At 39.5% G+C, this 26,272-nt stretch overlaps 1 protein-coding gene across 2 annotated transcripts in view; it reads left to right on the forward strand.

The window, feature by feature from the left end:
- Nucleotides 1–25,702, forward strand: part of NELL1 (NEL-like 1 (chicken)) — a 1,454,777-nt gene extending 1,429,075 nt beyond the window's left edge. For both annotated transcript variants that reach the window (XM_006865820.1, XM_006865821.1), the window contains 4 exons: nt 858–1,051; nt 20,872–21,048; nt 23,454–23,678; nt 25,605–25,702. In XM_006865820.1, the coding sequence (XP_006865882.1) occupies nt 858–1,051; nt 20,872–21,048; nt 23,454–23,678; nt 25,605–25,655 (647 nt within the window). In that variant the 3' untranslated portion in view covers nt 25,656–25,702. The remainder of the gene's footprint in view (nt 1–857; nt 1,052–20,871; nt 21,049–23,453; nt 23,679–25,604) is intronic.
- The last annotated feature ends 570 nt before the right edge of the window (nt 25,703–26,272 follow it).

Below are 26,272 nucleotides of genomic sequence, written 5' to 3' on the forward strand. Positions count from 1 at the left end.
ACTTCTCAGATACTTTTTGAGCAAAAATGCTGCTGATTATCAGGTTGTTGTTGTGAAGTGCCATCGAGTCGATTCCGACCCATAACAACCCTGTATAGGGTTTCCAAGGAGCAGCTGGTGAGCTTGAACCACCAACCTTGCAGTTCAAACAACTTATCAGGTATGCTTGCTAAATCAAAGGCTCACCGCCTACTAGGAATTACACCCTCCTCTTTTCAATCATGGTCCTAGGATGATCGATGGCAGTCTAATTGGCTTATGTGTGCCATAAGCCATGGGGCTTATGTCTTCCTCCGCCATGGGGCTGCCTGCACATTGTTAATTAACAAGGTTTATGACCTCTGGTAACATAATGGTTATGAGTCGGGCTGCTAACCTCAAGGTTGGCAGTTCAAAACTACCAGCAGTTCTGCACAAGAAATATAAGGCTTTTTGCTCCCATAAAGATTTACAGACTCGGAAACCCTATAAATAGGGTCTCTATGAGTCAGAACTGACTCCACGGCACATAACCACCACCAAGGCCTCTGGATGTAATTGTTCTTGAGAGTATCCTAAAATCAGTGCATGACTTCTATTTCAGGTTTAAATCTTGGACCTGCTATTGATTAGCCGTGTAACAACAATAAATGTGTTGTTTAACTTATTTGTGCCTCAGCCCCATTAATTTAGAAATACGATCATACCAAATAGTGCTACCTTTCAAATACATGAGATAATGCATGTGAGTGCCTTGGCACACTACCTGGCACAGGGAAATGTTTAATGATGTTAGCTACTTCTATTGTCAATGATTACTGTTTTCTGTGTCTCTTTGGTGAAATTCTATAGCTCTGTGTATTCTTTCTTTAATGCAGACATTGATGAATGTGCCTTAAGAACTCACACCTGTTGGAATGATTCTGCCTGCATCAACCTGGCCGGGGGCTTCGACTGCCTCTGTCCCTCTGGACCTTCCTGCTCCGGTGACTGTCCTCATGAAGGAGGACTGAAGCACAATGGGCAAGTGTGGACGTTGAAAGAAGACAGATGTTCAGTGTGTTCCTGCAAGGTGAGACTGATGTGATGTAGCAAAAATAGTAACTCTTCCTTCTCTCCTCCTACCTTACCTCTCTCCCCTCGCTGCTTATTCTCGGGTCTCCGGTAGTTCCCTTCTGTTCTGATCCACATGAGAGATAATGATGATGTGAAGCAGTAGGCAAACCTGTTTTAAATTGATGGTTCTTAGTGAAAGGAAAGATGCAGGGTTGAAAAGAGAATGCAGCGCACAGGGGAAGCAGGAGAGGGAAACCAGTGTTACTCTTCCTCTTAAAGAGCCTGTCATGTCTTTAAGGTTGGTTGGGTGAGAACTTTGATGAGCCCTCATCTTAATACTTATACTTACACAAACTTACTTCCTAAAGGGATTCATTGTGCTTAGACTTTTAAAGTACCTCATAATTCTTATGAGAATAAGACTTGCATTAATTACCACAGGAGAGGAGCAATCTTGTAATGTTTTTTTGCTGTTGTTGATGTGTTGCTAGACTTCCACACCCCTCCCTCCTTTATGAATAGTGTCAGTATTTCTTTACATCATTTCCCCCCCAGCTATATTTATTAAACAGCTCATATATTTCCAAAAGGTTATAGGTGAGGTGGCTGGTTTTAGTAACCTAAGTAAGAGTTCCAAATAGAAATTTCTAGGGTATCCCTATAATATGGTACCAGGTTATTTGTGACTTTCTTGCTTCTATTATTTGTGGTTGGAAGTGTTCCATTCTAAATTAAGCTATAATTTTAAAGCCATCATCTTGGAGACTGAGAAATAAGATCAAGATTTTGGTTTAGAAAGTACTAGCTTTCTAATCCTAGATATTTTCATTTGGAAAGTAAAACTAAAGTCACTAAAATCCTAGAAACAAATGCGAACAAAAACACAACATAGCAAATCATTTGGCACACAACAATAACACAGTATCTCCAAAAATTAGAAAAAGAAAAGGAAATTAAAAAATTAAAAAATCAAGTCAAGACAAGAAGCTGGTTCTATGAAAAGATTAATAAAATTGACAAATCTAACAAAAGAGGGAGAAGACACAAATACATAAGAAACAACATGAGAAACATTACAATAGAATCAATGGAAATAAAAAGAAAATAAACAGTACTATGAAGAACTGTACTCCAACACATTTTAAAATTTGGAGGAAATAGATGAATTTTTAGAAAAGCACAACCTACCTAAATTTACACAGAGTGCAGTAGGAAAATTGAATAGACCTATAACAAAGTTAGAAATAGGTCAAGTCATCAAAGAGCTCCCAACAGAAAAACTTCAGTTCCAGAAAAGAGCTGACACCTTTTCAGCTCAAACTATTGTAGAATATAGAAAAGAGTGGGGAAACTCCCTAATATATTTTACAAAGCAAGCATAACCCTCATACCAAAACCAGAGAAGGACAGCACTAAAAAGATGCAAAAATTTTCAACAAAGTATCAAAAAAAATGCATCATGACCAAGCAGGATTCACACCAGGAATGCAAGGATGCTTTAATATTAGAAAACCAAGCAATGTAACTTATCACATAAATGAATAAAAGAATAAAAAACATATGATTATATTGATTGATGCAAAAAAGGCATTTGAAAATATCCAACATCCATTCCTGATAAAAACACTCAACAAAATAGGAATCGAAGGAAAATTACTCACCATAACTAAAAGCATATATATACAAAACCAACATCACTCTTAATGGGAAGTAACTGAAAGTCTTCCCCCTTACAAACAGGAACCAGACAAGGATGCCCATTATCACCTATATTCAACATTGTGTTGAAAGTCATAGCCAGAGCTCTGAGACAAGAAAGGAAATTAAATGTATCTAAATTGGCAAAGAGGAAGTAAAACTCTATTGGCAGAGAATGTGATCTATACAAATAAAATCCCAAAGACTCAGCAAAAACATTACAGAAGACATTGACAATTCAGCAAAATGGCAGGGTATAAGGTCAATATACAAAAATCAGTTGGATTCTTATATTTCCTATATACTAATAAAGAAGGTCTATCACTCATCTGTCAGTTTGTCATATACTGTGATGGCATGAGAGTTCCTGTGATTCTGGAAGCTATGCCATCAGTTTTTTAAATACCAGCAGGGTCACCCATGGTGGACAGGTTTCTGATGAGCTTCCAGATGAAGACAGACTAGGAAGAAGGAGTGATGAACTACTTCTGAATATTTAGTCACTGAAAACCTTAATAAAAGCAGAGGACCACTGTTAGGTATAGTACTAGAAAATGAGCCCCTCAGCTTGGAAGGCACTCAAAATGTGATTGGGGAAGAGCTGCCTCCTCAAAGTAGAGTTGACCGTGATGATGCAAATGGAGAAAAGCCTGTGGGAGTAAAGCCCACAGTACCTTCATTTGTTGATGAGGCACAACTCAAAATGAAGAGAAACAGCTGTAAAAATCCATTGAAAATCGGAAAATGGAATGTACGAAGTATGAATCTGGGAAAATTCTAAGTTGTCAAAAATGAACTGGAATGCATAAACATTGATATCTTAGGCACTGGTGAGCTGAAATGGACTGGTATTGGCCATTTTGAATCTGACAACCACCTGGTTTACTATGTCAGGAATGAGAAATTGAAGAGGAATGGTGTTGCATTCATCGTCAAAAAGAACATATCCAGATCAGTCATGAGGTACAATGCTGTCTGTGATAGTATAATAATCATTAGCCTAAAGGGAATACCAGTTAATACCACGATTACTCAAATTTACATACCAACCACTAAAGCTAGTGAGGATGAAATAGAAGAATTCTAACAATTTCTTCAATCTGAAATCAATCAAATATTCAATCAAGATGTATTGATCATTACTGGCGATTGGAATGCAAACGTTGGGAGCAAAGAGGAAGGATCGGTAGTTGGAAAATATGGCCTTGGTGAAATGATGCTGGAGACCGCATGAGAGAATTATGCAAAATCAATGATTTGTTCATTTCAAATACTTTCTTTAGACAGCATAAGAGATGACTATACACATGGATCTCGCCAGTGTCCACTGACTACATTTGTGGAATGAGACAATGGAAAATCTCCAGTTCATCAGTCAAAAGAAGGCCAGGGGCAGACTGTGAAACAGACCATCAATTTCTCATATGTGAATTCAAACTGAAGATGAAGAAAATGAAAATAAGTCCATGAGAGCCAAAATTATGACCAAAATATACCCCACCTGAATTTAGAGACTATTTGAAGAACAGATTTGATACAGTAAACACTAAGGACTGAAGACCAGAAGAGTTATTAGATGACATCAAGAACATCATAGATGAAGAAAGCAAAAAGTCATTAAGAAGAAAAAGGTCAAAATGGATGTCAGAAGAGACACTGAAACTTGCTCTCCAACATAGAGATGCTAAAAGCAAATGGAAGAAATGAGGGGGGTTAAAGAACTGAACAGAAAATTTCAAAGATCAGCTCAAAAAGATAAAGCCAAATATTACAACAAAATGTGTAAAGATCTGGAGTCAGAAAACCAAAAAAAGAACACACTCATCGTTTCTCAAGATGGGGGAACTAAAGAGAAAATTCGAGCGTTAACTTTCATTATTGAAAGCTTCTCTGGGCAAATTAATGATGCAGAAAGCATCAAGAGAAGATGGAAGGAATACACAGAGTCACTTTACCAAAAGGAAAAGACTGATTTTCATCCATTTCAAGAGGTAGCATAAGATCAAGAAGTCAATGATACTGAAGGAAGAAATCCAAGTGCATTGAAGGAATTGGCAATGAACATGGCACCAGGAATTGATGGAATAAAATTTGAAATCTTTCAAGAAAGTGATGCAGCACAGGAGGCACTCACTCATCTCTGCCAAGAAATTTGGAAGACAACTATCTGACCGACTGATTGGAAGAGAGGTGACCCAATGAAATGCGGAAATCATCAGACAATTTCTCTGATATCCCATGTGAGTAAAATATTACTAAAGGTAATACAGAAATGGTAGCAAGCATATTTTGACAGAGGACTTCCTTCCAGAGGTTCAAGCTGGATTCAGAAGAGGCCGTGGAACTAGGGATGTCATTGTTGATATCCGATGGATCCTGGCTGAAAGCAGAGGATATCAGAAAGATGTTTACCTATGCTTTATTGACTATGCCCCAGGCTTTTGATTGTGTGAATCATGACAAGCTATGGACAACATTGCGAAGTAAGAGTATTCCGGAACGCTTAATTGTGCTCATGAGGAATCTTTACATTGACCAATAGGCAGTTGTTTGGACAGAACATGGGAACACTGGATGGTTTAAAAATTAAGAAAGGTGTGCCACAGGGTTGCATTCTTTCACCATACTAATTTAAACTGTATGCTGAGCAAATAGTCAGAGAAGCTGGCTTATATGACAAAAAACGTGGCATCAGGATTGGAGGAAGACTCATTAACAACCTGCGATATGCAGATAATACAACCTTACTTGCTGAAAGTGAAGAAGACTTAAGATATTTACTGATGAAGATCAAAGACCACAGCTTTCGGTATGGATTGCATCTCAATGTAAAGAAAAAAACAATATTCTTATCAAGGGAAAAGATTGAAGTTGTCAAGGACTTCATTCTTCTTGGATCAACTATCAACACTCATGGAAGCAGCAGTCAAGAAATCAAATGACATATTGCATTGGGCAAATCTGCTGCACAAGACCTTTTTAAAGTGTTGAAGAGCAAAGATGTCACCTTGAAGACTAAGGTGCATCTGACCCAAGCCATGGTGTTTTCTATAACCTCATATGCATGTGAAAGTTGGAGAGTAAATAAGGAAAACAGTATTAAAATTGATGCTTTTGAGTTATGGTGTTGGAGGAAAATATTAAAAGTGCCAAGGACCATGTTTGAAGAAGTGCAGCCAGAGTGCTCCTTGGAGGCCAAGATGGCCAAACTAAATCTCTCATACTTCAGGCATATTGTCAGGAAGGACCAGTCGTTGCAGAGGGATATCCTGTTTGGTAAGGTGGAGGGTCAGAGAAAAAGAGGAAGACCCCCCAACGAGATGGATTGGCCAAGTGGCAGCATCGATGGACTCAAGCGTGACAATTGTGAGGTTGGCCCAGGATCAGGCAGTGTTTCATTCTACTGCGCATAAGGTCACTATGAGTCGGCACTGACTCTATGGCACCTATCAACAACAACAATAAAGAAGTTCTGGTAGCATAGTGGTTATAAATTGGGCTGCTAACCTAAAGGTGTCAGCAGTTTGAAACTACCAGCTGTTACGCAGGAGAAAAATGAGACTTTCTGCTCCGGTTAAAATTTTAGCCTCAGAAACCCTGTACAGGGTTCACTATGAGTCGGAACTGACTCTATGGTACTTAACCACAGTAACAAAGAAAGCTTTGAAGAGGAAATAAGGAAAACAATAACATTTATGATAGCTACACAAAGAATAAAGTATTTAGGAATAAATCTAACCAGAGAAACAAAAATCCTATAGAATATATAATAAAGAAAACTACAAAACACTACTACAAGAAACCAAAAGAAATTTTTAAAATGGAAGCATGTACCATGCTCTTGGATAGGAATAACAACATTGTGAAAGTGTCAATACTACCCAAAGCAATCCACCATTCACAAATTTTATTTGGAAGAGAACGAGACCTTGAATAAGGAAAACACTGCTTCAGAGAAAGAACAAAGTGGGAGACCTCTCCCTTCCAGATTTCAAAACTTACAGGGTCACAGTGATCAAAACAATTTGGTATTGGTGGAATGAATGGCACATAGATCAATGGTACAGAATTGAGAACCCTGAAGTAAATCCATCCACATATAGTCAATTGATCTTTGATAAAGAGCCAAAATACATTAAATGGGGAAGAGAGACTCCAACAAATGCTACTGGCCAAAACTAGAAATCAATTTGCAAAAGAATGAAACAAGACCAACACCTCACGCCATATTTAAAAACTAGCTCAACATGGTTTAAAGATCTAAATGTAAATCCCAGAACTCTCAAGATTATCAGTGAAAAAATAGGGACAAATTAAAGGGCTATAATAAATAGCATACAAAGACTATTAAACATGGCAAAAAACACGACAAAATAGATGACTGGAATATACTAAAAATTAGAAATTTATGTGCATCGAAAGAATTCACCAAAAGAGTACAAAGGGAGCCCACAGAATGGGGAAGAAAATCCTTTGCAATGACATATCAGATAAAGGCTAATCTCTAAAATTTATAAGAAACCAACACATCTACAAGAAAAAGACAACCCAATAAAAAAATGGGCACAGGACATGAATAGACACTTCATCAAGGATTACGTTCTGGCAGCAAACAAATGTATGAAGAAACATTCACCATCATTAGCCATTACACAGATGCAAAGCAAAACAAAGATGAGGTATCTTCTTACACAAAGCAGTAATAGTTAAGTTTAAAAACAAAGCAGAAGACAACAAATGCTGGGTGAGGGTGTGAAGAGACTGGGGCCCTCCTACTTTGCTGGTGGGACTACAAATTGGTTCAACCACTCTGGAGAATGGTATGGTGCTTCCTCAGAAAACTAGAAATAGAAATACTTTATGATCCAGCAGTTCTTTTACTTGGTATATATCCACAAGAAATATGAGTCAGAACACACATAGATATATGCACACCAAGGTTCATTGCAGCAATACTCACAATAGCAAAAACCTGGAAACAACCCAAATGCCTGTCAACAGAAGACTGGATAAACAGACTCTGGTACACACATACATACAAACACTGGAATACTATATGCTGCATAACATGGATGAACATTGAGGACACAATGCTGAGTGAAATTAGTCAGGCACAAAAGTACAGATACTGCATAAGACCATTACTGTAAACACTTAAGATTTCCATTCTAAAAGAAGAATTCTCTGAGGGTTACCAGGTAACTCACAGGGCAGGGTGGGCAATAAACAGGAGTGGGGAGGAGTGGGGAGGATAGAGAAAAACATGGGCTACATGGAGTAGAGGTAGACTGTGAGGTTTGCCCAGCCTTGGAATAACAAGGCTCTATAATATAGGGATCGAGACATAAGCTGAAGGGGGGGGGGGGTAAAGGAGAGGAAATAATGTTAGCATATTTGTTCACAAAAGGACACAGATTGCATAACCATTATTGTAAAAGCTTAAGAAAAGATACCGATACTAAAAAAGAAAAAAAAATATTTCTTGGTTACCAGTGGTATGAGGCGAGGGGTCAGCAAGGCACAGATTGGGTATAGTCACATCATATCTTGGGTGATGGGCAGACAATACACAAGAAGGGGGAAGGGATTGAAAAACAAGTTACATAGGAGATCGCTAAGGTAGGTTTGCATGGGCTAAATGGGACAGAGGTAAATAGTGATGTATTCTCAACCTTCAAAAACAGGGCTCTGTGATACAGGGATCGAGACATAATCTGAATGGGTAAAAGATAGGAAATATTGTCAAGGTGCTTGACTGTCTTATGAATATTTGCCTACCTTGCTTACTAATGTAAATTAGACATTTGAGTGGGATAGAATGGCATATTGTGAAGTATGATTACAGAAAGCTTGTAAATGCCATCTTCAGCCTATAGACTGATTTGAAATACCTAAAAGGGGTTCTAGAACTTGCCTAGTGAAAAATGGGCTTCTTGTTGCACCTTTGTATAGTACCTGATGTGGAATTTTGAGCCCCATCCAGAACTTTCTGTGGTGAGACAGTCCCACTTGAAAGGACATGCAGACCAACCTTAGACAAACAGAAGATTCTTCTTGAAAGAAAGACCTGTAACTGTTTGGCTATCACTAGAACAAGCAAGCTGTTTGTTTGCCTGGGAGCCATAGAGTCCCTTCAGAACAAACCCCATTCCAAAACTGAAACTCAAAGGGAACACATGAGTAGGCTTGTAAGCTCACTGGTGACCAATTGGTGGAAGTGGGGGAAAGGGAGTAATGAAGACATGGGCTGAGTTCAACCATGTTCCATAGACTCCTATTGACCTTGAGAGGAGAGAGGAGGAACAGCTGGTTGGTCCAAAGTTTGGAAACTCCTTAGCCCATAGACCTTGACCTAGCAAAAGGGGGCTAGAGCTGAGAGTGGTGTCCAGCTGATACTAAGTGGGGAGAGGCACACAAGAATGCCCAAACTTGCATAGTACCCATTTGACCTAGCTTGGATGGCTTGAGTATCAGAACTTGACTAGAGGAAGATAAAGACGTTTGATAAAGAAAGAAAGTGTAAATTGCTACAATTTGATTCACTTGACCTACACTTATGGACATAGTAATTCAAAATACCAACCGAGAGGGAAGAAGTCTTCACATCAAGAGTCAAGCCTATACCCTCAGTGCATGGGGTTGATAGTGACGGACAACTTAGATATTAGCTACTTAAAAAGGGAGGGGGACTATAAAGGCACAACGTAGCTGGCTTGCAAATTTTCAAGAGGGGGTTTAATTTGATAGCAAGGGGGGAAAGGTAAAGTCCCCATTGAATAGTTTTCACCTTGTCTAGGTGAGTCTGGGCATAGGATATTTTATTCAGCAGTAAATAATTGTTATCTTGACTAATTGCAATGGTCACATTTGTAAAAGTAGAAGTTGTGTATCAAAAGGGGGGGAGTAGTTAACCTTACATTCCAGGAACAGAGGACCCTAGGACCATTAAGAGAGCAGAACATGAGATCCGAAACAGAGAAGCAATGACACCAAAGATGGAGATGATGACATGGAGAGATGGAACAGCTGAAGACTCTAGACTCATGCAAAGAGAAAGGCTGTATGCTGGCAGGCAGGAGGCTGACTGGAAAAATGTGCCCTAGGTGGTTTAAATGATTGTATAGTTTGTCTATATCAAGAGAGAAAGGGAAGTTGAAAACCTGAACAGACCCATAACAAAAGAAGAAATTGATCAAGTCATCAAAAAACTCCCATCCAAAAGAAGTCCAGGCCCAGATGGCTTCACTGGTGAGTTCTACCAAACATTCAGGGAAGAGATGTCACCAAATTCTACTCAAATTATTCCAGAATATAAATGAGGATGGAAAACTTCCTAGTACATTTTATGAAGCAAGTATAACCCTCATAGCAAAACCAGAGAAGGATGTCACCAAGAAAGAAAATTATAGACTAATATCCCTCATGAACATGGATGCAAGGATGGTTCAACATTAGAAAAACGATCAGTGTAAGCCACCATATAGAAAAGAACCACATGATCATATTGATTGATGCAGAAAAGGCATTTGACAAAACCACACATCCATTCCTGATAAAAACCCTCAACAAAGTAGGAATTGCAGAGAAATTTCTCAACATAATTAAGAGCATGTATGCAAAGCCAACAGCCTACATTACTCTCAATGGAGAGAAACAGAGCCTTCCCTCTGCAAACAGGAACCAGACAAGGATGCCCTTTGTCACCACTCCTATTCAATATAGTATCAGAAGTCTTAGCATGAGCTATACAGCAAGATAGGGAAATTAAAGGCATCCAAATTGGCAAACAGGAAGTAAAAATCTATTTGTAGATGATATGATCCTATACATAGAAAATCCCAAAGACTCAGTAAAAAGGCTACTAGACCTCATTGAAAGATTCAGCAAAGTGGCAGTGTATAAGCTCAATATACAAAAATTCATTGGATTCCTCGATACCAAAAATGACAGCTCAGAAAAGGACATTAGGAAAGCAAGACCATTTACAATAGCCACCCAAAGGATGAAATACCTAGGAATAAATGTAACCAGAACAACAAGAGACCTCTACAAAGAAAAGTACAAAACACTACTACAAGAAACCAAAAGAGACCTACAAAAATTGAAGAATGTACCATGCTCCTGGATAGGAAGACATAAAATTGTGAAAATGTCAATACTGCCAAAAGCAATTTACACGTATAATGCAATCCCAATCCAGATTCCAAAAATATTCTTCAAAGAGATTGAAAAAACAATTACAAACTTTATATGGAAAGGAAAGAGACAAAGAATAAGCAAAGCACTCTCACTCCCCGACTTCAAAATTTATTACACAGCTACAGTGGTCAAAACAGCTTGGTACTGGTACAATGAAAGATACATTGATCAATGGAACAGATTAGAGAATCCAGAAATTAACTCATCCACATACAGCCAACTGATTTTTGGCACAGTACCTAAATATATCACATGGGGAGGGGATAGTTCCTGTAACAGATGGTGCTGGCAGAACTGAAAAGCGATATACAAAAGACTGTATAACAAGACCTTCACCTCACACCTTATATAAAAACCAACTCAGCATGGATTAAATATCTAAATGTGAATCCCAAAATTATGAAGGCCATCATTGAAAAAATAGGGACAAAAATGAGGGCATTAATTCAGGGCACACACATACTACCAAACATCTTGGAAACAACAAAAGTGGACAAAAGATACGATTGGGACATACTAAAAATTAAAAACTTATGTTCATCAAAATACTTCACCAGAAGAGTAAATAGGGAACTCACAGAATGGGAAAAAAATCTTTTTCAACGACGCATTAGACAAGGGACTCATTTCTAAAATATATAGGAAATTACAACACCTCTACAAGAAAAAGACAAATAACCCAATTAAAAAATGGGCACAGGACATGAACAGACACTTCACCAAGGAGATCCGGGCAGCCAACCAACATAAGAAATGTTCACAATCACTAGCCAGTAGTGAGATGCAAATCAAAACAATGAGATATCATCTCACACCAGCAATAACAGCAAAGATAGAAAAAGTAGAGGACAATAAATGCTGGTGAGGATGTGGAGAGACTGGGGTGCTCCTGCATTGCTGGTGGGCTTGCAAAATGGTCCAACCTCTCTGTAAAGCAATATGGCATTTCCTCAGATGGTTGGAACTAGAAATACCTTATGATCCAGCAATTCCTCTACTTGGCATTTACCCACAAGAAACATGAGCCATAACATGAGTAGATATATGCACACCAATGTTCATAGCAGCACTATTTACAATAGCAAAAAGATGGAGAAAGCCTAAGTGCCCATCAACAGAAGAATGGATAAACAAACTGTGGTACATACACACAATGGAATACTATGCTACCCTGAAGAACAACAAGGAAGCAGCAAGCCACCGCATAACATGGATGAACCTTGAGGACATTATGTTGAGTGAAATTAGTCAGTCACAAAAGGAGAAATACTGCATAGGACCACTACTGTAAAAGACTAAGAAAAAAGAACCCATTCTAAAAAGGAGGAGGAATTCTTTGCTGGTTACTGGAATAAGGGGGATGGGGTGGGGGGGAGGGGGGGAGGGAAGAGCACAGGGTAGGAAATAGACACAGGATAGTTTGGGTGCTAGCAAGGAGGGCAATAAACAAGGAGGGGGAGGGGGATGGAAGAACAATTCGGATGGGAAAACAATTAGGCAGGTTTGCATGGGCTAAGTGAGACAGAAGCAAATAATGATGTATGCACAACCTTGGAACAACAGGGCTCTGGGATACAGAAATTGAGACATGGTTAGAAATGGTTAGAAGTATTGTTAAGATGTTTGGCTGTCTTTTGAATCTTGGTTTCCCTGGAATATCATTATAAAATATACAAATATCACCATAGAAAGCCTGTAAGTCTGTCTTCTGCCTATAACTGATTGGAATACCTAAAATGGGGTTACAATGTGCCCAGTGAAGGAGGCTTCCTGTGGAGCCCTGTGTTACATAAGACCCCAGGTAGAACCCTAAACCTCACCCAGAATCTTCTCAGGTGGGAAATTTCCACTTGAAAGGACAAGCCAACCAGCCTTGAACAACTAGGACAGAAGATACTTTTTGAAAGAAAGACCGACAGGAAAAATAAAAAACAGTAACAGCAGTCTAACTGACTACTACAAGAACAAGCAAGTTTCTTTCCTAGGAGACATCAAGGCAAGTGGTCAGGGCCCTCAGGGCAAACCCCCTTCCCAGACTAAGACTCAATGGAAAACACATGAGCAGACATACGCTCTGATTGGTGACCACATTCTTCGCTGGTAAGGGGAAGTGAGGGGAAAAACAGCAATGAAGCTGCAAGCTAAAGCCCTACAATGTTCAATAGACTCCTGTGAACCCGGGTGGAGAACTGGTTGGCCAGCGATGTGGCAAGACCTGGGGACTCTTGGGCCCAGAGTCAGTGACATAGCCACAGTTGACTAGAGTGGAAAGTGAAGTGTCCAGCTGATAAGAAGGGAGGGTATATGCACAAGAACATCCACACTTGCAGATAATACCCAATCAACCTGGCTTCAATGACTGGATGATCAGAGCTCATCTACAAGAGGAAAAAAAAAAAGAGTAGTCTGATACAATTTGATGAATTTGACCTACATTTATGGATGCAGTAGCTCAAAAGAGGGAACAAATCTTTACAGCAAGGATCATTCCCATCCCCTCCATACATGGAATAAACAGGCATGGGCAACTTAGACATTGGCTATCCAAAATAGGGTGGGGGTGGGAGGGCTACAAAGGCAAGAAGTTGTCTTGCTTACAAGCTTTCAATAGGGAGCCTAGATCCAGAGTGTGTGGGGAAAGGTAGAATATCTACTGAGTAGTATCCAATCTGTCTGGGTGGGGCTCATGAAAGGAGACGGGGATAGATCCCTTGTGGTACAATGGTGAATAATTGTTATCAGGACTGACTGCGAAGGTTGGAAATGTAAAGGTGGATGTTTTGTAGCAAAAGGAGGGGAGTGATTGACTATGCAGTCCAGGAGCCGAGGTCCCTGGAACCATCAAGGGAGAAAAGTGGAGTGAGTGCTTGACCCTACCCAGAAAAGCAGTAACCCCAAAGATGGAGGCAGAAAGAATGCCATGGAGAGGGAGAGGAACTGTGTGCTGATGACTGACGAGCAGGCTTGCAGGGTATTCCTTTTGGTTGGTTGATGATGCATGGAGGTGATTGTAACCATGGCAATGAAATGATATAAGATAGGATGAATGTAAAGCTAATGTTCTCCCATGTAAACTATCACATAATTCACAGTAAAACATGTTTTTGAAAAAAGGAAAACAAAGAGAGAAAGTGGAGGGAATAGAGGCAGGTACTGTTGGCTGATGGGGATTGTAGTCATTGCAACGAAGCACAGTGTGATTGATTTATTGCAAAACTGATTTTCTGCATGCAAACTATCACTTAATTCATATTAAGAGCTTTAAAAAAAAAAACCAAAAAACTAAAGCGCACAGTAACAAAAACACATAGCTAACACAAGGCCAAAGTGAACTGTTGAAAAAAGCAAGTCACACTTTTAAAAGGCACCTTTTCAATAAACAGCCATTGACACTGGGTTAACTACTAGTGTTTCATGCTGAAGTGATGATTTAGGAGACACTTCAAAATTATGGGTTCCTGATGACTGATGATGCATGCCATTGGTTCTGAGCCTTGGAAGGCAGTGTCTATCCTCATTCTCTGGACATAAAGATACAGTCATTCCAGTTCTAGAGTGGCATGGTAGTGGGAAAGCAGCCATAGGTAACATGTAATTGAATAAGGGAGACTGTGTTCCAATAAAACTTTACTTGTAAAAATGTAGAAAAGGTCAAATTTGGAGTGTGAGACACAATTAGCATCAATAATCCTATCTAAGTCTACATCATTGATTTAAAGTTCTCAAAAAAAAAAAAATCAATTTAGAATATATGTATTAGTATTTTGACTGTTCTGTAGTAAAATATATGTGTTATAATATAAAGCCTATTAATTTTCTATAGCATAGTAAGAATACATTCATTTTTTTTATTTACTAGGAAAGTGACTATTTCTGGTTTTTAACCTTTAGAGGCATTTTGAATACTATGGTGGTGGTGGTGCTGAGCCGTGGAATTGGTTCCAACTCATAGTGACCCTGTAACAAGGCATCTGAGGCTGTAAATGTTTACAGGAGCAGAAAGTCTCCTCTTTCTCCCACAGACCAGCTGGAAGTTTTCAAACTGCTGACCTTGAGGTTAGCAGCCCAATTCGTAACCACAATGCTACCAGAGCTCCTTGTGGTATACTATAATACATATCAATTGCTTATGGCAGAATTTCCACTACAAAACTGCATAAACATTTTGTTTCTATAGCAGAGACGTAGGGAAAATACTTCTCTGCTATTGAAGTGGAGGAGTCCTGTGAAGGGCAGGAGTCCTAGTGTGGCGCTGTGGGTTAATGCGCCAGACTGCAAAGCCATTCGAACTGTAAGGTTGGTGGTTCAAGCTCACCAGCTGCTCCTCAGAAACCCTATACAGGGTCACTATGGGTCAGAACCAACTTAAAGGCACTTAATGACAACAACAAATTGAAATAGAAATATTTCTAATTATCCTAGCTTTTGGAGTGGCCCCAGGGCTCCATGGAAGGAATACTCAGTATCAGCAGGGTGTCTTCTGTTGTCACATCTGGACTCGATTTTGGATTATGGCTGTGCTCTGTGAGCTGATGTTTTAAAATGGCATTCTCATTGAATTAATGGAGCCACCTGTGACATTTTCATTATTAAAAATGATGTTCTTGACAATTACCCTGTAATTCAAAAGCCAAAGTGAACACAGCCATTGTTCTGAAACACGTTAGGAACCTAAGAGGGGGCTACTTGGCATTTTCACATAATTGATGAGATGTGAAATTGCTTTATTTTGTACTAAACCTGGAGGCTCTCCATTTATTCTTATTCTTTCATTTAATCTGAACATGGGGAAGAGACTTAGATCTTATTGAAACATAAAACAGGGGTCTTTATTGTATGTTTTACAGTAGCTTCTACAAAAATGTATCCTTTCATTGGAAATTGGTCTTATTTGTCTATATTAGAAGAGGGTATTACTGTGATGGGAGCACTGGGCTGCTAGCCACAAGGTCAGGGATCTGAGCCTACCAGTTGCTCCATTGGAGAAAGGTGAGGGTTCTGCTCCCATACAAGATTTACAGCCTCAGAAGCCCTGTACAGGGTCCCTGTGAGTTGAAACTGGCTCGATGGCATGTAACAACAACATTATTATTGTGACATTAATAAATGATCAAATGACTGCGTGTTGTAGCTATCATAACTTTTCTAAACTTCTGTTGATGAAAATAAATTCCCAGGGATCCATTTATGGCCAAGGTTACACCAGCAACGTATATTGTGGCTGTTATTAAATGTCATCGAATCAGTTTTGACTCACTGCAACCCTGTATAAGGATTCCAAGGAGTGGCTGTTGAGTTTGAACCACCATCCTTGCAGTTCAAATGACCTTACGATCCAGTGCTTATCCTACAACATCACACCAAGACTCTGCAAAGTATATTGCTGCTAAGTGCCGCCAAGTCGGTTCCGATCCATAGCGACCCTGTACAGGGTTTCCGAGGCTATAGGCAAAGTATATTAGTGAGTTGAAATAATGTTATCTGAACAGTAAGCCAAAGACCTATTGTTGAGTTTCCTTATGATCTGGACCCCCTCTTTGTCCAAATTAGCTGAATTTTCTAGTTCATTTAGGGCCATTCTGTATCTCTCTGTCTTCACACACACAGGTATGTGTGTTATTTTTCATCTCCTGATAATTGTGGAACACTATGAATTCTTATTCCTTTATTTATAAATAGTAATAAACTATTATACAATTTGGTGGAAAGCATGTTTTCAACCTGTTATATATGTAGCTAGCCTGCCTCCTTTCTCCATAAATAATGTAATACATTTAATGAACTCCACTTTAGTTGACAGTAATCATATCTCAACGACTCCTGTCCTATTCAGCATTGGTATCAACGAAGTAGATGAGGACCCTGAAGGAGGTCAATCAAGCTTGCAGATGTCACAAAGAATGAGGAAGGACAAACTGTGGTGGATGACAGAACAGTATTTTAGAAACATTGTTATAGGCAAAGGAGATGAATTTACTAACAAGGTGAAAAGCAACAGGGATAAGCATCACATTTTGCAATTGTTGCCCCTTAAACAACCAAACGCACAACATAATATGGGGCTTAATGAGCTTTCAGTCTTCATTAAGCTCAATACAAGTCAAGACTGTGACATTTCCAAAGAAAGTAGGAAAAAAATTCAAGTAAGTCTGCATAGATGAAAGAACAAGAGTTTAAAACAATGGGCCCATGATTCCTAATCCCACTCTGAGTTGTTGTTAAGGCCAGTACCGAAGAGTTAGATCTAATTTTATATCTCTCAGCTACTTCATTTGAGGAATGGAAGTATAAATATTCATTGAACTGAATTATCAGGATTAAATTTAATAATGTATGTAAAGGACTTAGTTAAAAGTAAGTGCTCAATTAACGGTGGCCTGGTTGTATGCCACCAAGTTGGTTTAGACTCCTAATGACCCTGCATAAGATTTCAGAACTCATAAATCTTTTTGTCAGCAGAAAGTCTCATTTTTCTCCAATGGAATGACTGGAAGATTCAAACTGACATTTGGTAAGCAGCATAGCTCATAAGTAAGGTGGCACAAGAGCCACTCATTCATCTCTGCCAAGAAATTTGGAAAACAACTATCTGGCCAACTGATTGGAAGAGATCAATATTTGTGCCCATTCCAAAGAGAGATGACCCAACAGAATGTGGAAATCATCAGACAATCTCTTTGATATCTCAAGCGAGTAAAGTTTTGCTCAAGGTAATACAGAAATGGCTACAATCATACATTGACAGAGAACTTCCAGAGGTTCAAGCTGGATTCAGAAGAGGCCGTGGAACGAGAGATATCATTGCTGATATCCGATGGATCTTGGCTGAAAGCAGAGAACACCAGAAGGATGTTTGCCTGTGCTTTATTGACTATGCAAAGGCTTTCAATTGTGTGGATCATGACAAGCTATGGACAGTATTAAGAAGTATGAGTATTCCAGAACACTTAATTGCACTTCTGAGAAATCTGTACCTAGACCAAGAAGCAGTTGTTCGAATAGAACATGGAAACACTGAATGTTTTAAAATTGGGAAAGGTGTGAGACAGAGTTGTATTCTTTCACCATACTTATTCAACCTGTGTGCTGAGCAAATAATACGAGAAGCTGGGTTCTATGAAGAAAAACATGGCGTCAGAATTGGAGGAAGACTCATTAACAACCTGCGATATGCAGATGATACAACCTTGCTTGCTGAAAGTGAAGAGGACTTGAAGAAACATTTACTTATGAAGATCAAAGAGCACAGTATTCGATATGGATTACATCTCAATGTGAAGAAAACAAAAATCCTCACCACTGGACCAATAAACAACATTCTTATCAATGGAGAAAAGAAGTTGTCAAGGACTTCATTCTTCTTGGATCAACTATCAACACTCGCGGAAGCAGCAGTCAAGAGATCAGACGATGTATTGCATTGGGCAAATCTGCTGCACAGGGAATTTTTTTTAAAGTATTGAAGAGCAGAGATGTCAGCTTGAGGACTAAGGTGTGCCTGACCCAGGCCATGGTGTTTTCAGTAGCCTCATATGGATGCGAAAGCTGGACGGTGAATAAGGAAGATCATAGAAGAATTGATGCCTTTGAGTTGTGGTGTTGGAGGAGAATACTGAAAGTGCCATGGACTGCCAAAAGAACCAATAGATCTATTTTGGAAGAAGTGCAGCCAGAGTGCTCCTTGGAGCCCAGGATGGCTAAGCTTTGTCTCTCATACTTTGGACACATTGTCCGGAGGAAACAGTCGCTGGAGAAGGATGTCATGCTGGGTAAGATGGAGGGTTAGAGAAAAAAAGACCCCCAACGAGATGGATCAGCCAGGTGGCATCATTGATGGACTCAAGTGTGTCAGTGGTAGTGAGGTTGGCCCAGGATCGGACATTGTTTCGTTCTGCTGTGCATGGGGTCACTATGAGTCGGTTCCGACTCGATGGCACCTGACAACAACAACAACATAGCTCATAATCCACTATGCTACCAGGGTTCCTTCAATTAATGGTTGTTGATGCTATAAAAGTGCTATTGTTATTGTTTTTCAGTGTCGTCGAGTTGATTCTAACCCATAGCAACCCTGTATAGGGTTTCCGAGGAGCAGCTTGAACCACCAACCTTGCAGTTCACATGGCTTTGCAGTATGGCGCATTAACCCATAGTACCACACCAGGACTCAAAGTGCTGTTGAATTGGTTTCAATTTAATAAGGACCCTGTATAGGGTTTCTGAGGAGTGGCTGGTGGTTTGAACTATCCGCCTTACTGTTCAAACCAATGTAACACTTATTGTTTAACATACTAAGAACTATTAATGATGGTGGCAACTATTCAAGGTGAAAGCACTCAATACTATGCATACTAGCTGACAAATTAGAGATGTTTAACGTAGAGATGGTAACTCAGGGAGGCATAGGAGATGTCTTCTAAGGACTGTAGAATTAAACTATGCCAGAAGAGATTAAGAACCCTAAGCTTATGAAAGGTGTGAACTAATATAAATGGCTAGAGGTAATATGAAGTGTGCTGCTGTGGGCTAAAGCACTGGACTACAAGGTCAGTTTGAACCACAAAGTTGTTGGTACAAACTCAGCAACCACTCCTTGGAAACCCTATACAGAGTCACTATGAGTCAGATGCGACTCCACACTAACAACAAACATGAAGCACAATTTTTGACTCTCAGAAATGGACTAATATGCTTACATTAAATATCTCCCATAGTGGTGAGTTCTTTATGATTAGAGAACTTCAAGCATAGGCTGAATGACTTGAATATGTTAGCCATATACAGGGGTCAATACATGTCAAGAGGTTTGGTTATATGACCTTTAAGACACTTTGCAATCCCTGATATTCATTGGTCTTATATGTTTGGCAGAGGAATTAAAGCCATAAATGGTGGCCACAAGCATTATGCTTGATTCATTGTGACCCAATTCCCTTATATTTTAAAGCTTGTTTATTATCTGAGGTGAGTAGTCACTGGAATAATGCACTTATAAATGGGGTATGCTACAAACGTCCTTTTAAAGCTTAAATGTTGTTGATCTCCAATTCTTAATAAATATGAGCCTCCAAGACTAGTACTCCAGAAATTGTACCAGAACCCAAACCAAAGCCACCAAGTCGATTCTGACTCTTAGTGAAGCGTAGTACTTATGAATCGGGCTGCTAATCTCACCGTCAGCAGTTCGAAACTACCAGCTGCTCTGTGGGAAAAAGATGAGTTTTTCTGCTCCCATAAAGATTTCACAGCCTCAGAAACCCTGTACTGGGTCGCTATGAGTCAGAACCGACTCCATGGCACATAACAACAATAGAAGTAGTGCAGTGTTTAATGCCTTGAGAAAGAAGATAACATCTTCTGCAAGAAACAATTGTCTGTAGAAGAAAATTGTTTGAAATTAGAAGACCTGGTGGTGCTGCTTAGAGACCCACTACACCTGCATGGTCTTAAATAAGTCTCTTAACTTGATTGGGCTGCAATTAATTCTTTTGTAAAGAGTGTCCTAAGACTTCCTCTTTGAGTTGTGTTTGGGATAAACTGAGCTAAGTACCTTTTGAAATGTTTTGTGCATTTGAGCTATTCAGCTTAGTTATCAGACTTACTTAGAAATAGAGATTTAAGGAAACATTTTAAAACATGAACTGTTCAAGAAAATACTGACTTCTTCCTTTTTAAACTGAGAAATGTCTCCATTTTCATTTGGCAGCTCTGCAGGCAAGGTGAGGGAGAGAAGGGGTATGCATGTGTGTGGGTGTGTGTACATCCATGCTCAGGCAAGTGCAGAGGCACGCATTTTAATAAAGCATCCAGGGTATTACTGAGACTCTAGGGACCATTACTATGTGTTCTGGAAAGTTACTTATAAGGTTTGGTTTTCATGATGCAGCCAGCCCATCATTTCACTAATGATAAAGCCTCATTTGCCTCATTTCTAAACAGGATGGGAAGATATTCTGCCGGAGGACAGCCTGTGATTGCCAGAATCCAAGTGTTGACCTTTTCTGCTGCCCAGAATGTGACACCAGGGTTACAAGTCAATGTTTAGATCAAAATGGACACAAGCTTTATCGAAGTGGAGACAATTGGACTCACAGCTGCCAGCAGTGCCGATGTCTGGTATGTTATTTTTAACTCTGGAAAGAATTACAGGCTCAGTTATGTGGAAGCTGCAATTCCTGGATGTTTTTAATACTCAGCAGGGAGTGGTGGGACCTAGGACTAACAAAGGGGTGTCAAAGGCCTCTCAATTTTACTAACTAAAACACTGTGCCCACCAGAACATGTTTATATCACAGAGTTAGCCCAACAGGTGTTAGATTGCAACCACTTGTTTTTTATAGGAAATGCAAATTTAAAAAAAAAGTCTACTAGATAGGAAGTTCTCAAAGTATTGATTAGCACTTAGAGTTCTTATGGAATCCAATCTTTTAATCTCATTTTGAAACCTTTAAAGATTTCAAATGAAGCAGAAATATCATGGGTTGAGTTGCAGGGACCTAGAATCTAATCCTGGCTCACTCATGTGGTAACTTGGGTTTCACTGATCATATCCCTGCTGTATGTTTGAGGGAAAGAATAAATTCCTACTTTATAGCTTTGTTATGAAGATATGAAAATATATCTGAAGGATAGTAGCATAGAAGGTGTTTAGTGAATGGTAGCTACTATCAGCAATAATTGCTAAATTGTAAAAATCTATTATAAATGCTAAACACTCAAATAGAAAAAAAAAAAAAAAAAGAAAAAAAAACCACCATGAAGGTTGTTTTCTATACCAATTTAGAGATAACAATAGTATAATGAGAGCTGAGAAAGTTCAGAGAAAAGTTTTGTGTTCTGGGCCAGGTTCTTTCTATTTTAAATTATATTATAAATAGTGGCAAAGTGGCAGCATCAAATTAAATGTGGCAACAATTGTGAGGTTGGCCCAGAACTGGGCAGTGTTTCGTTCTGTTGTGCATAGGGTCACTATGTGTTGGTACCAACTCCATTATGTGTATTGCCACAACAGAAGAGGTTACATAGGTAAATGGTAAAGGGTCCAACTGAACTGCTAACATGTGACTAATGGACTGTTTTATCCTGAAAATGATCCTAACATCGTTCCAAACCTCAGCTTTAAATTCTATACTAGCAACTCCAATTTTGATATGTTGAATTTGAAGCTGTACTAATGCTTCAATTTCCTCTTTTGACATTGTTGTTGTTGTTAAGTGCCGTCGAGTCGGTTCCGACCCATGGTGACCCTGTACAGGGTTTCCAAGGGTGTAAATCTTTACGGGAGTAGAAAGCCTCATCTTTCTCCCGTGGAGCGGCTGGTAGTTTCGAACCGCTGACCTTAAGGTTCGCAGCCCGATTCGTAACCACTACGCTACCAGAGCTCCTTTCTTTTGACATTAAGAGAAGGTAATTTGTCTTTATACATCAGCCAGTATCTTCCTGTCTATGTATTTACCTGATTAGCAGTTATCGATCTAAATATGAGTTGTTGTGAAGTGCCGTCGCATCAGTTCCAACCCATAGTGACCCTGTACAGGGTTTCCAAGGAGCAGCTGATGTCCTTGAACCACTGACTTTGTGGCTTTAACCATCTTTGCAGTCCAGTGCAGTAACCTATAGAGCCATACCACAGAGAAGGGGGTAAAAAAGACCAGAGCCCAAGAATTCAAAAACTGGTAGGTTGGAACCACCAGTCTTGTGCTTAGCAGTCCAAAGTTTATTCCAAAGCACACCCAGGACTCCTTACAAATGATTCTGACCAAAGTATCATGAGAGAAATAATTAGCTAGGCTCTTAGGGCACAAATCACATGAGAAAGATGTACAACTTCAGAAACCATTCACAGCTGTTTTATATCCTGTCCTATAAGGAGTCCTGGTGTGGTGCTGTGGGTTAATGTGCTGGACTACAAAGTTGGTTTGAACTGCAAGCTGGAGGTTCAAGCGCACCATCCATTTCTCGGTGTGAGTCGGAACCAACTCCACTGCACATAACCACCACAATAGGGTTTCTATGGATTCCTGGTGTGGCCCTATAAGATCAGCACTGGCCTTCAACAGTTCAAACTCCTAGCTACTCCTTGGAACCCCTATACATGGTTTCTATAAGTTGGAATTCTATGAATTGGAATTGACTCAGTGCCAGAAAGTATTGCACAAATAGTTAAGCACTTGACTACTAGCTCAAACCTATCCAAAGGCTAGAGATCTGCTTTTAAAACATCACAGCTCTACTCGGCAGCACATGGGGTAGGGTGACCATGAGTAGGAAACAACTGTAATAGTCACACAGAAAAGGGATATAGCTCTCTCTGCAGTGTAGGTGGGTCAGCAAAAGCACACTAAACAGGTGTTATCTGGAGTGAATGTTCAAGGAGGCAGCACATTGTCCCCATAGGGTAAAGCAGGAGCATTCAATGTGGAATGAGAATTGCTGTGCCCTCCTTCCCCATCTGGGACTTTGGGAATAGAATTGTGCATAAGAAGAATGAAGAAGCATTGTTCTCTTTTTTTTCCCCACAGGAAGGAGAAGTGGATTGCTGGCCACTTGCTTGTCCTAATTTGAGCTGTGAGTACACAGCCATCTTGGAAGGAGAGTGTTGCCCTCGCTGTGTCAGTGACCCCTGTCTGGCTGATCACATGGCCTATGACATCAGGAAAACTTGCCTGGACAGCTACGGGGTTTCAAGGCTCAGCGGTTCAGTGTGGACAATGGCTGGAGCTCCCTGCACAACCTGCAAATGCAAGGTAGTTGGATGTCCTGGGGGATAATCAGACCTTGAACAATTGCGAATGAACACTCTCAGGCGGTCCACTCCTGATGGTTCTGAACGCACAGGTTCCATGTGACATAGTGGAAACATAGGCAGATATTGACTTCTTACAAGAGGTTAACGTGTCTGGATGGATTATAGCTGCACCTTGTATAAAGGCATATTCCAAATGCACAGAAAATGAAATGGTCTTCTGTCTGGCCTTTAAATGATCAAATTTTAACAATTGGTACTAGGACCAATGATGGCTGATTTAAACTATTTTGACCTGCTTATTTGAAGAGAAAAGGAAAGGGGAGAAAAGATCTATCTCCTTTAACCCAGGAAAAATTTTATAAGCTATTGAAGTTAAAGAAAAAAAACTAAGTGCACTATAAATTGTTTGCTGACTAATGCAGGGGTCTGATGTTCCTGCTGCAAATTTTAATTAATTGTGATTAAGCTTTGAATCTTTTTGGAATGGTTTCCATGAGACATTCTGATATATCCCTAACATTGAAAAACTAATCTCTCTCTTGCTTCAAACCTCATGAAGACCTGTGACTTTAACCAACTTGGAGCAAGAGTTACATAAAGTGTGAAAATTTCTGCCGAAACACCTCTAAGAATCTCTCACGATTTAACAAGTTAGAAATACTATTCTGCTTGGTTCCATGAAGTCTTTGCTCAGTTATAGGGATACTGTCTTTCATGCTACTATAAATGTGGATTCTTTTCTCATTTTTGGAATGAATGTATCATTTTAAGATGCAGCCTCAATAGCAAAGGAAAAAGATCAAACTTCATATAGTGAAAGAGCCATGGTTGCATCTAGGCCATCACCTTCAGAAAGAAAAATGTCCCAGACACATGGATCCCTGTATGTAACATTATTTCTTTGAAATTCATTATTATTGTTAAGCACCACTGACTGGATTCTGATTTATCGCAACCCTATATAGGGTTTCCAAGGAGCAACAGGCGGGTTTGAACCGCCAACCTCTTGTTAGCAGTCCAGTGCTTATAGCACCACACCAGTACCCCTGAGATTCACTAAGGGTATTAATAATGAGCCCTGCTGGCCCATCGTTTAAGTGCTAGGCTGCAAACCAAAAGTTTGACAGTTAGAACCCAGCCAGTGGCTATATAAGGAGTCTTGGTGTGGTCCTATAGGATAAGCACTTGACCACAAGGTCAGTGGTTCAAACCCACCAGCCTCTCCTTGGAAGCCCTATCCAGGGTCTCTAGGAGTCAAAACTAACTTGATGGCACTTAACAACAACAGTGGCTATATGGGTGTGATTCTACTGTCTTAAGGGGTCAAAATCTACTTGGCAAGATCTAACAACTACAACAAGAACAAGGGTGATTTTAAAGGAACATGTACATAGATATGTGTATCTGGTTTTTAATGAATTTCCAAGAATTTTTACAGATAAATATGTACTATACTCTTCAGAGTCATCATGCAAGCCTGCAATTGTCTCAAACCTTTCTGGAACTCCTCTTAGATTGATCTTCAGAACCTTGTAAAACTTTGATTAGTTATTATTAATGGCAAATTGTCATCTCTCATGGTTTGTTTTTATTTTTAATGTTATTTGAAGTAAGTCCAGTAAGTAAATAGTGTACAGTCTTGGAAATCAAGGGCAGAATTTAAAACATGGACAAAAGTGTAGACTGCCAGGAGAACTGCAGTAAGAAAGAGAGATCTAGGGGTAAAGGTTATCTCTTAGGTCCTTACTTCCCATCCATTATTTTTCCTAAAGTTTTTGGTAGTTGTCATTTTAAAACTATTTTCTATAGCTTCTTAGAGTTTGTCTCAAAATGTAGACGTTCATTTTCAATATGAAAGTGACAGACTAGTATAGTCCATGTTACAAATAGCTAACACTTTTATACATGTATCTTTCATGTGCAGAATGGAAGTGTCTGCTGTTCCGTGGATCTGGATTGTCTTCACAATAACTGATGGATTAAAACAGACTCATCACTGGAGAAAAATGGACAAAATGACCATCCACCATGATAAGGAGTTGGTGTTTTATATCACAGACAATTACCAAAGTCTCCATCTGAGGACGGTGTTTGGGGCGGGTTGCCTTTTTGGACCTACCACTTTGCTCTTTCTTGCTAACCTAGTCTAGGTGACCTACAGTGCAGTGCAATTAAGTCTATGGTTGTTAAGAGAAGTTACTCGTGTTGTAAATCACACCTTATCAGATCATTTGCACATACATTTAAATGATCTTATGGTAAATGTTGCTGTATGTTTTTGTTTACTTTGTGTACCAACATTATCAAGACTGGCTCCTTTTGTTTATTTTCTTGATTTTTTGGATCAAATTCTACAAATAAAATTGCCTGTTGTGATTTTTGTCCCATCCACTGCATCCTAACATCCCTGTTAAATGTATTCATAGAAATATGTATGTAGAATCCAATTATTCATATATTTCATAACTGTTGATGACCACACTTTGAAACTTGAATCGGCTGAAGGATAAACACTGGACTGTTAACCACAAGGTCAGCAATTAAAACCTACAAGCCACTCTGCAGGAGAAAGATGAGGTTTTCTGCTCCTGT

The sequence above is a fragment of the Chrysochloris asiatica genome, unplaced genomic scaffold (assembly GCF_000296735.1).
Source record: "Chrysochloris asiatica unplaced genomic scaffold, ChrAsi1.0 scaffold00083, whole genome shotgun sequence".
In the NCBI taxonomy this organism is placed as follows: Eukaryota; Metazoa; Chordata; class Mammalia; order Afrosoricida; family Chrysochloridae; genus Chrysochloris; species Chrysochloris asiatica.